This window comes from Perissodus microlepis, chromosome 4, assembly GCF_051167445.1.
Source record: "Perissodus microlepis isolate ML-2025 ecotype Zambia chromosome 4, ASM5116744v1, whole genome shotgun sequence".
Classification (NCBI taxonomy): domain Eukaryota; kingdom Metazoa; phylum Chordata; class Actinopteri; order Cichliformes; family Cichlidae; genus Perissodus; species Perissodus microlepis.
In genome coordinates this window covers 28231814-28247075 of record NC_140464.1, presented here as the reverse complement: position 1 = coordinate 28247075, position 15262 = coordinate 28231814, and the positions used below count along the sequence as shown (strand labels likewise).

Here is a 15262-nt window from a genome sequence, read left to right as displayed (position 1 = left end):
GGTTTTGTATATCGACCATAGTGACATCAAAAAGTACAAACCAGATTTTTTTTTATCACATTATATTAAACAGCTCCCACGTTGTCCAGCTTCGTCGTTTTAGTTTGTGAAATTGGAATGGAAATGAAAATGCCGATAAATTAGCAAAGGTTCTTTGCTAAAAGAAATAACAATACCCATTCCACTTGGAAAATGTGAAGGAAGGGCAGTTATCAATAAGATAAGGATGGAACTATGGCAGAAAAGATAGTATGAGGATAAGAAAGGAAAAAATATTTCAAAAATGTGAAATACACGAGAAAGGGGAAACAGGAAGCAGGGAAGGGAACGGTCATTGAAGGGTATTTGGGGAACAGATGGGTGGGGCCGAAGGTGTAAATAGAACTAGGAAAGCAATTTTTGTTATTTGAGAGAAACACAGCTGGTTGGGAGCTGATTTAGTTTGTTAATAACATGATGTTGTACACACTGTACAGTAGGTGGTGGTGTGCACCTTTCAGCTGTCTGCAACCGCCTATTAACTTGAGAGAGAATGAGAGAGAGAACGACGTCCTCACTGGTTGAAAAGCCGTTTCAGTTTCCATGTCTTCAGATAACTTGACACTTCATTACTCTCTGCACGAAATTCAGGGAAATGGCATCGAGTGGTGAGGAAATCCAGCTTCCTTTACGAAGGAAAAGAAAGAACGGAGAGGAAAGTGATGGCGTCGCAGGAAAGAGGTACAACATTTAGTCAGGAGAGACCTTCTGCCTGCTGTGTGAAAATTAGGCCTAAAAGTTCCCGATATACGTATTTCTTTTTTTTATGCCTTATATCTTTATTTATTTTGGTAAATAGGCTGTAGTCAACATAACCTATGGCGTTAAATATAAAATAAAGAACAGTTTTGCAAGTATCTTTAACAGTCTGCTATTCTTCCTGCTCTGCGTTTGATATTATAATTAATCACCTTTTTGCCACTTGAAATGTCTTTATTGAAATGCTATGAGATATTTGTCAGGTGTCTTTTGTAAAACAGATTTTTAAATCTCAAAGAGAGGATAGGAAATGATCGATCACGTTGCCAAAAAAAGTTGTTATGTTAGAGAACTTCCGGTCAAGATCTTCTGTCTTGTCAAGTTAAGCTCTTCACCTAGGAGAAGAGAAAGGAGAAAACTACGGGACACAGTACAGGAAGCAGGAAGGGAATGATTATTCATGGGGATCATGCCAGATACATTGGGGTTCTCGTGGATGAGAAGGTTGCTTCCCTGCACCTTCGGGTCAGGGAACGATCCCTGACTGTTTGTGCTTATGCATCAAACCGACAGTTCAGAGTAACCAGGCTTATTGAAGTCACTGAGTGGGCAACGACAAGGAGACATCGAGGAGCGTGACTGGGAGGAACGACCTGTCTAAACTGATCCCGAGCTGTGTTTTGTTTTTGGACTTTTTCATAAACCACAGTTTGTTTGTTTGAAAGGGAGAGTGTTTGCTAGTTGAACCACAGATACAGGAGGAACAAGGTGGTTTTTGTCCTGGTCGCAGACCACTGAACCAGCTCTTTATCCCCTCAATGATATTTGAGAGTGTGTGGGAAAGGCATTGGAGTGTCCCATGGGGGATGCTTCGGGAGTATGGGGTGTCCGGTCCATTGTTATTAGCCATTCAGTCCTTGTTACAGGAGCTTTCCACATTACCGGTGTTGTGCCAAAAAATGATTTCCGGTATTTGCCAAAAACTGATTGCTCGTATTTAAACTGCTATAAATAACTTGTTGGTCTATAATATGTGAGACATATGTCAAATATATGTATGTATGAATGATATCAAGTCATCTTGAACCACAAAAAGCATTCTTGTAACAAGGTAGAAGCCGTAATGAGTTTTTGGCAGTGACTTTTATATATCCTTTATTTATCCAGTTAAAAATGTGTTTTTTAAGAGCAATCTGGCCAAGAGGACAGAAGATATTGCAACAAATATAACAACAGTTCTGTAAACATATTTTAAGTGGACAAAAAGGACCGGATTGGTTATAATGTAAGTACAATAACACAGAGTTATAAAGATACTTGAAAAACATGTAATTTTTACATTTTCTATATAACCCCTTTGTAAACCCTGTTCACTGAAGTCTATTTACCAACATACACAAAGAGATTACACATAAAAACCAGGAAACACTGGAAATCAGGTTTTGGCAGGCGATCACTTTCTGGCACAACACCGGCAACAATTCGGACTCATTTCCGGTGGGTGCTGGACTCTTCCAGGACTCTTCCAGAGCAACTTTTTTATGTTAAGGGAATTTTCTCTGTCTGGGAACCGATTAATTGCAATATTGTCAGAAAAATTTTTGATGTCTGGGAACCTTTTTCGGAAATACTGTCACATCAGATTAGTTTAAAAACCAATTAAAAAAAAAACCCTTTTCCTGGTTTCTTATCCTTTATCAGGTTGGAATCTTGTTTGGATCAGCCCACGGACTCAGTTATTTGTGAAGTCGTCACGTATACAGCGTCACCGCTACCTAGTAAGGTTACAAGTCTAAAAAGATCTGAGTTAAAGCTGGTATCTTGTACATTCTTGTACATGCTGTTTCTTGTTGTCTTCAAGAGAAACATTATGATGCTGACACCACTGAACCAATCACCTGCGGTCTTGAATCAATGGAGGATCTGTTGTCGTGGACAAGAAGTAAGGCAAACCCCTTCAGTGTGGCAGTTGTCCCCTTGGCACCTCGAGAGCCTCCTCTGGACCGTTGTCTGCGACGGACCTTGGTGTCTCATGACATGATGGGTGGCTACCTTGATGACAGGTATGAAGCGAGTGAGTCATACCAACATGTGATACGCACTTTCTTTGTCTATGCTTCACGTTTCTGAATCATAAGATTCAGCACAGTGATTTCTGGCTAATCTTGCTGACAGACCTTAATGTGACACCTTGCGATATGATCGCAGAGCACCCAAACCTTGTGCATGCTGACCTTATAAAAAGGGTTAAAGCCACTGGGGTAAAGAGTACAGCTAAAATTGTTGTCTTGGCAAATATCTATATTTAATTAGCTTGTTGAAATACAAAACTGTAATTAAAGTCAGATATTTGTCTGTCTTAATAATAGGGTGTGATAGTTTTCTTCGTATTTTAACATAGACGATCAATAGAGCAGTTTACTATGGTGCTTTAAATAATAACCTTCTTCTGTCCGTGCATGTTAAGCACAAAAAGGATATGTGTGGGTGTGTTATGGTGTTAAATCCTGATTGTTTGGTACTCTTACACAAGGACCACGCTGAATCAGCAGTCCTTGTATATTAGTCCTTTTCCATATAACCACTTTCAGTGGCATTTTTGCCTCATTTACCCTAACACTAGCAATCATGCTCAATGCTGATCGATTCTATACATGAACAAAAGCTATGTTTATGAGAGCTCTAGAAAACAAAGTGTCTTTCGCAATATATCAGCAGGCCTACGGTCAAAGTGGCATATTTTTACAATAATAATGAGCTGCAGCCAAAACAGCAGCGTGCGTGACAGGAAACAGGCCATGGAGCAGCCTAATAATTAAATTATCCTGTCTGTGCATTTCAAGCACAGACAGCGTATGTGACGGGGAAGGCTTATACATCGACAGTAGCTGCTTCTGTCTCAGTGCAGACGGTCAGAAAACATGCAAACAGGTGATAAAGAGCTGTTTTTGCCTTTTTTATCTTACCAACAATTTTTTTTGAAAGCATAATTTCTTTGTGGCTTTAGTTAGCATAGACCCTATGTTTCGTGTGTGTGTGTGTGTGTGTGTGTGTGTGTGTGTGTGTGTGTGTGTGTGTGTGTGTGTGTGTGTGTGTGTGTGTGTGTGTGTGTGTGTGTGTGTGTGTGTGTGTGTGTGTGTGTGTGTGGCTGGTGGCACATACAGCATTTTAGTTTCTTCCTGTTTTAGGACATCAGTCCCTTACGCATTATTGTATGCTTAAGGGACTGCAACAATATTGGACATATTCTCCTCTTATCATCTTTGACACAAATAGTTCTTTAATTTACTTTGAAAAGATTTGGTCAACACAACTAATCCCCTGCCTTTGATTTAATAACTAAAGGGTCCACCCTAAAACCAGTGTATTATATTAAAATCTGTAATTATTCATTCTGAATTATTCTTAGACACTGCACCAGGTCATCCAACCGATTAGCTTCTAACTGACTACAGGCTGCTGCTCTGCCCAGTTCTGAGATCCATCATTCACACTAAGGGCCAGCCCACAAACTATGCCTTAGACCAGCGGTCCCCAACCCCCGGGCCTCGGACCGGTACCAGTCCGTGAGTCGTTTGGTACCGGGCCGCGAGAGTTGAGGCTCAGGTGTGAAATGTATGGTTTTCAGGGTTTTTATCGGTTTTCAGCGTTATTTTGTTATCGTTTTGATCGTTTACTCGGTTTTCCTGGGTCTTTTCACGTGTGTTATGAATAAATCTTCTTTTTTTCGGTACCGGTACTAGTTTTATTTTGTTGTATTTATCCGCGACACATTAAAGGCCGGTCCATGAAAATATTGTCGGGCATAAACCGGTCCGTGGCGCAAAAAAGGTTGGAGACCGCTGCCTTGGACCATGGTATAGCTACTTAAGAAAACTGCAGCAAACGGCAGTTTTGTATATATGACAGTTTTTAGTGAGGCTCCATGCCGTAAAATAACCTTAAAACGCGTAGAGTTTCATTACTACTTTAAATTATTTTAGATCTGATTGACACATTTTCTTCCTCTGGAGAAAAGATGTCAGGTCACTTGTTCCCAGCTAGAAGAAAATTCGAAATGCTTGTAAATCCCAACACACATCCAGTTACAACCAACTACATGTACTGTAAATGCTACAGTTTGATACACCTTACCTAGAACAGCCTAAACTTGTGGCTTAAGCTTTTATTTCTTTGGTTTAAGTTCATTATTCACAAGGAGATGTTGTTACAGTCACACTGTTGTACTGGTCTCACACAGGCTTTGTTCTGTTTCCTCTCTAAGGTTTGTTCAGGGCACAAATGCAGAGGCTCCATATGCTTTCTACCACTGGCAGTACATCGATATTTTTAACTACTTTTCACACCACCTGGTAACTATTCCTCCAGCTGTGTGGACCAACGCTGCACACAAACATGGAGTCATTGTTATTGGTGAGCAGAAAGTCTCAATAAAGCAGAACCAGACCCAGTTTAGTACGTCTGAAATAGCATCATAAATTTAAAATGTAGGATATACTAAAAGAAATGGAGTATGTTGGCAGAAAGAAAAATGGTATCTTTTCTTGTCTTGAAATGTTAAACTGCTGTGGTCTACAGGGACTTTCATCACAGAGTGGATAAATGGAGCTGCGATGTGTGAAGACTTCCTGAAAGATGAGGAGTCGTACCGGAGAGTAGCTGATAAACTTGTCCAGATTAGCCACTGTTTTGGCTTTGACGGCTGGCTCATTAACATAGAGAACAAGCTCAGTGTGAGTAAAGCTTCTGTGCTCACCTCTAAAACAAACTGTTTAGGAAATACAGCCAATTTTTTAATCCATCTCCCAACCGGCACCAAGTTTTACCCCTAGTCAGCTCTTCCAGCTCATCCAGGGTACTCAGAGGTGTTTTCCAAGCTAGCCAAGAGATATAATCCCTCCAGTGTGTCCTGTGTTTATTCTGGGGTTTCCTCGCAACACCTCATTTAAGAGGCATTGTAGACAGATGCCCGAATCACCTAAATTGGGTTATTTAGATGTGGAGGAGTAGCAGCTCCACTCCAAGTCCCTTCCTAATGACCAAACTCGTCATCCTATCTTGAACGGAGAGCTCAGCCACACTTCAGAGGAAGCTCATTTCTGCTGCTTGTGCCCTCATTTATGAACAAGACCCTCAGGTACATAAACTCCTGCACTTGATCAAGAACTTGTCCTGGATTCAGAGTGGGCAATCCACTCTTTTCCAATTGAGGACCATAGCTTGGAATGGCATGGATTAGGAGGCAGTCAGGGACAGAGTTCCTGATGATTACAAAGCCAACATATTGGGTGCCAGTGTAGCTGACATAATGAACCTGTGTTTAATGCAGTGGCAGGTTTGACTTCAACCAGATGCCATTTGTTCCATCTTCCTGCTCTCTCTGTCTCCAGTTTCTATTCTTAACTATCTAAAAAAGGAAAAAAGCCTAAATTATTTTCAGTTTATTTTTTTACACTTGAAATGAATGACAGAGTATAAACTCAATGCTCTATGGAGTCCTGGGCCAAGGGGACCATTTTCCAACATACTTCTATACAACAGGACTTCTTTTTGAGTCCCGCCGGACTGAGACGAATTAGTCATCTTTTACACAATACTTAATTGTAGGCTGTAAGTCTTAATGTACAGTTTTCCCAGAAATGGCAGCGCCAGCAGTCTTTGTCAGTAGATGTAGGGGGGAAGGATTACAGACAGCCTTTATGCAATCTTATTGAAAACCTATTAAATCACTGAAAAAGCCACAGAAGCAAAAATAAATCCTACATCTGTCATTAATAACAGGCTGTGAGTATTTAGCTTTTACTCTACCATCTATTGGAGCAGACCAAAGAAATGATTTAATCATAAACAGCGGTCCCTCGTTTATGGCAGGAGTTACGTTCTAAAAATGACCCGCGATAGGTGAAATCCACAAAGTAGTCAGCTTTATTTTCTACAATTATTAGAGATGTTTTAATGTAAAACCCCTCACTACTCACTATATACACTTTTCTCAGACAGGCATGAACATTTTCACACTTTTCTCTCTTGTTTAAAGACTCTTAAAGTTCAAACCGTTGAAGAAAAATAAGTCCAGTAGTATAAAATGTTTCGTTGACATTGGCGTGTTTGTTGGGGAGAAAACGTACAAACACACAGTATAGCACTTCAGAGTCACGATTGACAATGGTCTACAGCCAATCAGGATGCAGAACACAATGCGCTGTGTATTTTAAAAAAAAAAAAAAAAAAAAAAGCATGCAAAATTGCACACAAAAATCAGCGAAACAGCGAGGCCGCAAAAGGTGAACCGTGCTATAGCGAGGGACCACTGTACTACTGATGTATGCTTTGATTTGTGCTTACCTTTTGGAAAAAAGTAAACCGATTGCATGACAGTGTCGGTCTTTGCACCTGTAGCAGATGGATCATGTGTGCTGCTCTCTGCTTACAGGAGGTTGCAGTGCGAAATGTGCCGCTGTTCCTGCGCTATCTGACAGACCAGATGCATGAGAGAGTGTCCGGCAGCCTTGTGCTGTGGTACGACAGTGTACTTGACAATGGAGAGCTAAAATGGCAGAATGAGCTCAACCAGTCCAACAGGTAGATTAAAAAAAAACAAAACGTGTTTCCTTTATAGCATCTGATCAAAAACAAAGACTGAAAAAGAGAACTTTGGTCCACAGAAGTGTGTCAGACCTTTTAGATCACGATTGCTTCTAGCCTGTCAGTTCCTGGCAAACAGTTATGTATCCGTGTCAATATCTCCATACCAGGGTGTTTTTTGATGCTTGTGATGGCCTCTTTACCAACTACAACTGGAAGGAGGAGAACCTAGTAGAGATGAAGAACCTGGCGCTCCAAGACCGCCAAGCTGACATCTATGTTGGAGTGGATGTGTTTGCTCGAGGAGAGGTAGTAGGAGGAATGTTTGAGACAAATAAGGTAAGAAACTGTGAATTGTGTTTGCCAGCTTGTGCTTGTACCGTGCAGCGTCTGATTTTGGTTGTCTGCAGGCGCTGGAGATCATTCGAAGGCACAACTTCTCTGTAGCCATCTTTGCTCCTGGCTGGGTATACGAGACTCATGAGGATAAGAGTGAATTCCGCAAGAATCAAGACAAGTGAGACTAGTGCAACATCTACTCTGTGAGAAAATCATAGACTGTATTTATAGACGGGTGTAGGCACCATAAGCTGAAGGCTTTAGCCATCACTGTCTTGTTTTTTTAACAGTGAGCAGCAGAAGTGAGATTGTGCACTGAGAGGCTAGTAACTTCTCACTTGTCAGTCCTTTTGGGCTCTAATGAGAACCATAATAGGGGGAGGAAGCTGAGTCTTTTTCACATTCAGACTTACAATCACTCCTTGCTGGCTGTTGGAATAAATGCTAAGTTAAGGCTCTTGTGCATTTGCAACACTTTTGAGAACTGGACACAGCATCCATCTTTCAAATATAGACAATATGTGGAAAATTGATGTGGGGCATGTTAGTCAGTGTAAAGACTGAGATGGTCTGTCCTGTGTGCAGGTTCTGGGCTCTTCTGTCAAACTACCTGTACATCCACCGACTAGCCTCACCGCTCCCCTTCGTCTCCTCCTTCTGCCAGGGCTTTGGGAATGCCGTCTACTGGCAAGGACAGGTACTGAAGTAAAGCGTTATTTATGTATTACACTGCTTCATGTATTACCTTTGCATTACTCCCTGTGTAAATGCCAATAACAATATGACACTAAACTTTCTTTTGCTCATCCAATCCAATCCAGTCCAATTTTATTTAGAAAGCACTTTAAAATACCCAGCACAGGACCAAAGTGCTGTACAGAAAATAAGTTAAAAACAATAGAATAACAGAAAACAGCAAAAATAAATAAAACACATAATACATAAAAATTTAAACAGCCCTATATTAAAAAACAAGATAAAACAGCATAGAATCAACTAAAAACAACTAAAATAACACTAAAAATAAAAACCAAAATCTCACGTGGTGTCAAAGGCCAGGGTGAAGAAGTGGGTTTCCAGGAGTGATTTAAAAACAGGTAGAGAAGAAGCCTGTCTGATCTCTGAAGGGAGATCGTTCCACAGGTTGGAGCACGATCTCCTCTATGCTCAGTTCTGGGTACATTCAGGAGCAGCTGATCAGCTGACCTGAGAGAGTGGGTGGGTGTATAAGGCTGTAGCAGCTCAGAGAGATAAGATGGGGTTAGGCCATGGAGGGCTTTAAAAGCAAATAAAAGAATTTTAAAACGAATCCTAAAAGAAATGCTCATACATACTTGCACATATTTCTACCCTAATAAGGAGAACTTCCATAAGATATTTCTTTGAAGTTTTACCACAAAACTAACGGCAAAGTCAAAAACAGCCCTGGAGCACTTTACAGGGCTGACAGTGATCTGAGTACACTTGGAACAAGGTGTGATTCTAAAAGCTGTTGCATCACTTCTTTTGTTTTGTTTTCAATCCCAGTCAAGTTTCATCTGCTTGGCTAGTGTGGAGGGGTGTGCTAACTTTGTGTTAGCGTCATAGATTGTGTAGAAAAGGGTTGATTTCTCAGGTGTTGTATAGCTTTGATGTACACCCCTTAAGTTGTTTGACATTGCTGTCCCGTCTCCCATTCTTCTAAACAGAGCTTTTCCTCACAAACAGAAGGTTTGAACAGCAGGTGGGTGGTCTTCTGTGCTTACAGAGAGCTTTGTGACTCAGATGGCCTTATTTAGGGTGTCCCCCTCTGGTAATGATCTCACTGACATCATTATAGAGCTAGAATAGAAGAAACTGTCTGAAGCCAAGACCAAGCTGAAGCCTGTGCTTTTGGATCAGAGGCCTTACTCGTGTAATATGAGTATTCACTGTTGTACTGGTAACAGTGAATACTGTCCCTTTTTTTTTTTGTAAAGGAAATAAAAATTTTGCATATCAGGTGATAATTTAAAAAACAAACAAACATCATCAACAGTGTAATTATTTATTTAAAAAAGACAAACTCCAGAATTAGTCTGTGAAAAACAAAGTACACTTCTTGTTAATGTCTTGAACCACTTTCAGTTATTCTGTTGTAGATTTACTTTGTGTGTTTAAGATGATCGGTTATCGCCCAGACAGCCGGACATTTGACTCTAGACTAGTTTGGTGTACGGAGGAGTTCAGGGTCAGCAGGGTGTCCGGGTCCCATCCTCTGAAAACCAACCTAAACCGTCATCTCTGCACCACCTTGCTCGTTAGTTGGTATGAGGTGTTTGTTTCCACATGTGGTGCAGGCACCTCCCCTTGTGTGTCCAAAGGACGGTATTCCACAAGTCTTGTGGTTTGTTCAGACACAACAACTTTGCAAACCTAAACCATGCTGCTGTCTTCTCATGTTCAGAGAGAAGTGGATTTTTCCTACAACCATTGCAACAAGCCATACTTGTTCAGTCTTATTCTAATTGTATGGTCATGAACTTTAACATCAACATGCTTACAGAGGTTTGTAACATGTAATGTTTTACAGGTCCTCGTTAAGCTGTAAGCGGCTGAAAGCTTACTTGTTACTCAAAAGTTTACTTGTCAAACCTATTAAAGTGTATTATTTGCTGTATTAGTTTATTAACATTGTTTAAAAATGTGCAGAGTAATTTTCTATTTTTTTTTACTCTTTTTTTTTTTTTTTTTTTTTCCCTGTATGCAGCATGAGACAAATAGCAGCTGGTTCAACCTGACAGCCCAGGAGATTCAGCCTTTGTACTACCACCAGACTCTAGGGGGCCTCGGCTGGCTGAGAAGCTCTGGCTGCCCGAAGGACGCCTGGAATGGAAGTTGTTCGCTGCTGCTTGACGGACTCATCCCTGCAAGCCACACCACTCCAGTTTGTGCCAAGTGTGTGGGTTTGTTTGATTGAGCCTTTATTTTGTTTTAGTTTCTACCTTATTTTCACATAGAAAACTCAGAACTGCAGTCTATGGCACATATGCAACAGCTCATTTCTCATTTTTTTTCCTTGATTCAGGATCTTCTCCATCCATGTACCCCTGCCGTCCAGTACACTGGTGAGCCTCATCTACAAGGCGTCTCCTGGGATTGCAGTCTCCTTGGAGCTGAAGATGACTGATGCCAGTCAGTGCACACGCGTCGATGTCCAGGAAATCCAACGTGAGTTTCTTAAGACCCTTCAAAAAATCTTTTTGAATCACCACCATTTGGTGGTGATTGGTTTACATTATAGTTGAGAACATTTAAGGAGCAGACTGATTAAAAACTGACTGATTTTCATGTGTGAAATTAAGTTTGTACGGCTGTTGGTTGTTTTTATAAACTGTTACCTTATTGAGTTTCATTATAGACAGTTTACCCAGCGAGTGCCTCTTTAAAAATGAGAAAAAGGACCCTTCCTTTGGTGAGTGGTGTAGATATTTAGACTTTGCAGTGTTTCAATCCACACTATATGAAATTACTATTCTTCAATGGCTGGAAACTATAGACTGTATACAAAAGATGGATTAAGAGACTCATCCATTGGTTTCTGGATTCCACAGGTTGACACCTCAGCGTTGGCACTGAGCTGTTTGAATATTAAACTGTATGATTGTGAGAATAGTCTGGCTTATAGACACTCTGCTAAGCAAAACTCTTGCTTAAATCAGAAAAATTCCATTTCTTTAGAGATATGGGTTTTTTTGCTTTTGACGCCTCGATTCTCTTGTGATTTCTCAAAGAGACGGAAGGCAAAATATAGAGTTTGTCAAAAGAAGTGTTGCAGCGATGTTCTGGATGAGGAAAATGTGTTTATTGAACATTACAGTGCGCAAACCTGTTCTGGCAGACCTGCAAATAAAGAACTTTAAACATGTTTACAGCACAGTATGGGCACTTCGAGGCCATTAGGTCTCATACAAAAACCAATATTCAATAAACAAAACCTTTGTAGAACCATCCTATTGGTCCCTAATTCATTTAGCAGCACATCATCCATCCAGAGTCATAAAGGAGTATCCTCATGATTTAGGCCATTTAGTACGTTTGTTTTGTTTAACTTAATTTTTAACTGCTATTAAAAAAATCTAACATTGGGATAAATGAAATATTTGTTATCTTATTTTAAGAAGAACAAAGAGCCCGGCAACAGATGGTGTGGCCCCCACAGAGCCCTGATCTGAACATCGGGGATTATGTCTGGGATTGCACGAGGAGACAGAAGATACTGAGACATTTTAAATCCACAGAAGAACTGTGGCAAGTTCTCCAAGATGCTGATCAACAGGCCTTAAAAACAGTGTGCTGAGGTGAACTGGTGCTATAAAAGGCACCAGTTCATAGTGTATATATATATTGTGAACAGGTGTTTGCAGTGTATATATAAAAATTCTCCTTTGAAAATGAATATTTATTTTTTAAAAAAGTGCCCTTCATTCTCACGTTACTATTAATGTCTCAATTTATTACATAGTGCTGTTCGTCAGGCTTAGGGGCTTTAGTTTCACACAGTTGCTGATACTTAGTGGATTCATCATTTATTGAAGGTTTGTGATCCTGCCTCCAAATCACACAGCAAGTCGAGTCGTTGTTGGGTGTTTTTGTGTGTCTATAGTTAACAGTGTATCCCCTGAAGTACTGGATGACGAGCACCAGTTAGTGAACAAGTTCACTCAGCTATGTGGAAACTTGAACCACAATGGTTGGACCATGAGGTGTGTGGAGCACTAACAGTTGAGTGATTTTAATTTCTCCAAAGAGTTGAAGTTCTTGGACTTATTTTTTTCCCCATGTTTGTGAGCAGGTGTTCACAGCTGGAGCTTCACGGCTGCACTCTTCGAGAAGTTTGTGTGAAGATCGAACGCATCGGACAGCCTGAGGACAGGCCTTTCAGCTGCAGGGTGGGAGAACTCATGGTGAGACAGTGGGAGCAAGTACTCCTCGATGTATTACTCTGTGCCTGCTGTTAGAGATTAGAATGTAAGCTTGGATCCATAAATAATAATGATAATACATTTTATTTATAGGTGCCTTTAAAGACCTATAAGGTCACCTTACATTAGTACAACAAAATAAAAGCATAAGGCAAACAACAAAAAATAAGCCCTACACACTGGGCTTGTGTGGGGTTATTTTGTGGTATTTGGTACACATTTTATTAGCCACAGATGACATGAAGACAAATGTAAAGTTACTGATAAATATGTTTATTCCAGTCCACTTGAGATTAAACTGGGAGAATACACTCTCCAAGTTTGAAGCAGATTAAATGAACAGGTTTCAAGACAGACAAAGAAATGATGGACAGAGGTTCACAATATCAGCAGTAAGGTTACCAGTTTTCTTTGAGAAGTAATCTATTCAAAATTTGAACTTAAATCTGGTTCTAGCATGTTTCTTATTTGTCTCTTTCTACAAGGTCTTAGATGTAGCTAGCCTGCAGGTGCCCCCAGACAGGATTCAAGGTGTGTGCATTGATGACGTGGTGTGGCTGCGTGGGGCTGGAACCTCACTCCTCAACGCCACTCTGCGCTGGGACTACCCTGGCAACCTCGTACGTCACTTCAAGGTGTACTGGCGACAGCTGAGAGGACCTCATCCCAGCATCCCCCCCAGTCAGTTGGTTCTGGTGGGTCGCTCGTATTCCAATTTGTTCAGGGTGACGGAGCTGAGAGTGCCAGAACCTCCTGGCCTGTTGGAGCTGGTGGTGGAGCCAGTGATCAAGATGGGTTTCCCAGTCCCAGAGAGCCACTGGGGAAGAAGAAGCCTCAGCTACACAAAGGATTCCTCGAAATGAATTTTACACAAATACCAACCAGTAGCATCTTCATTTACTCTCATGCTACGACTGTTACTATCACACCTGTGAAGCAAAATGTGGAGAAATGCCTTAATTTGTTTCAGGATCAGTGTGCATCAGTGATGTAATCACCAATCTCATCCCAGTGTAGTAGAAGCTTAAAGAAACATGTCAAACATCTTGTGAAATGTGAATTGAGGCTGTGTAAGTATACTTATGAATACAGCTTTGTAACATTTTACATCCTGTTTAAGATCTAGTTATTAACAAGAATGTTCAAAAATAAAACTGGATAACTGGAGGATATTTTCAAAAGTTTAAATTGAAGGGATAAAAGCAATATGTAACCTGTACGAAAATGCAAATATGATCCATATTTGGGGCAAATAAGTCTGGTGTCTGGGCATTCCAGACAAGAAAAGAAAGAAAGAAATTTGTTAAATTTGGTAGTTTTGATCAGTTATGTGTAAAGCCAGTAGCATTCTAAACAAATGAAAGGTGCACCTTACCCTTATACTGTGTTATGTCTTTGTCTGAATATCTAATCACAGTCTGTATAAGTGAATACAATCAAATCTACAGCCATGCTAACTGCTATAATAACTAAGCTAATACAATGCTAATATTAGCATGTTAACGTACTATACCGATATCTTTTTATCTTTTATTTATATATTCTTTGATACATCTTAAAATTTTTTAAACCTTCTTGTTTTCTACTGGCGATCTAGCGAATTTTGCAAGTGCCTGAGTATTTTGGGTCTAGTTCATCTGCCTGTTTGTTTTGGCCGTTGTCTCCCTTGGATCCGTACACCTGACTGTCCGTGATGTGGCCTAGCAGGATCTGCGTCTTGCTCGTGTGGGTCTGGATTTTTATGTCATTGGTCTACCGACCTAGTGCTGGACTTTACCAATACTCAGCTGATGAGCTTCTCCGTCTCCGCTTTCACCTGGCTTCTCCACCGCTCAAACTCATAGTACCCCTGTGCCTAATGGGAATTATGTTAGTTTCTGCTTTTATGTGATAAAGTTTTGTGGAGAAAAAAGAAACCCTGACAGTTTCAACCATGTTCGCTAAGCTTTGGTACTAACATGGCCCAGAGCCAAGGTGGCTAAGGTCTATCATCCCACCTAGACAATGGTGAAGCCAGTGCTTAATACCAGCCAAAAAGTAAAGGTTATACAATATTCATTTTTGTGTTATTATTCTTTGGGAGCAAACATAGAGAGATTCTTACAGTACAACATTATTGCATGAAGATGATGACTACATTTGGTATGTTTCCTCGAATGTCAAGGAAAGTTCGTTTTAAATGTCAAAGGGTAAACGGATCTTCTTGCTGTGCTCAGTGATGGAAGTTTTGGTTGTAATTTAAGGATTGAAATTTAGACATAACGGAAAAAGGGCTCAAGCCACCCACTGTTTATGTGTCTATTGTATCTTAAGCAAATTTCCTTGGACATTGGCTGCTTTTTGATTCATGTTCAGTCCAGCTCTTGTACCTGACCATTTTCAGAATGTTTTTGTCAAGCCTCTTAACCACGAATCATTAACCGAGTATAAATGCTCATCTGTGGGTGGGTGAATGACTGAATGTAGTGTAAAGCGCTTTGGGGTCCTTAGGGACTAAGTAAAGCGCTATACAAATGCAGGCCATTTACCATTCAAGCATAAAAAAGGAACCAACTCAAGGGATGAACTAGTTTTGTGTTCATACACAACAGACAGTTTAGCAAAGGACCAATTTTAAACTGTGTCTTTATGCACCAGCAGCTTGTCAAAACCAAAAC

General features: G+C 40.5%; 1 protein-coding gene across 1 annotated transcript; it reads left to right on the top strand.

Moving 5' to 3' along the window:
- Positions 1-387: 387 nt before the first annotated feature.
- engase (endo-beta-N-acetylglucosaminidase) lies at positions 388-13772 on the top strand. The gene is made up of 14 exons (XM_084926887.1): positions 388-720; positions 2440-2516; positions 2600-2801; positions 5003-5151; positions 5317-5471; positions 7172-7320; positions 7494-7662; positions 7734-7840; positions 8248-8359; positions 10391-10578; positions 10709-10851; positions 12287-12386; positions 12476-12587; positions 13091-13772. The coding sequence occupies exons 1-14, from the start codon at positions 635-637 to the stop codon at positions 13466-13468; spliced, it is 2127 nt and encodes a 708-aa protein (XP_084783013.1). The 5' UTR covers positions 388-634; the 3' UTR covers positions 13469-13772.
- Positions 13773-15262: the final 1490 nt, after the last annotated feature.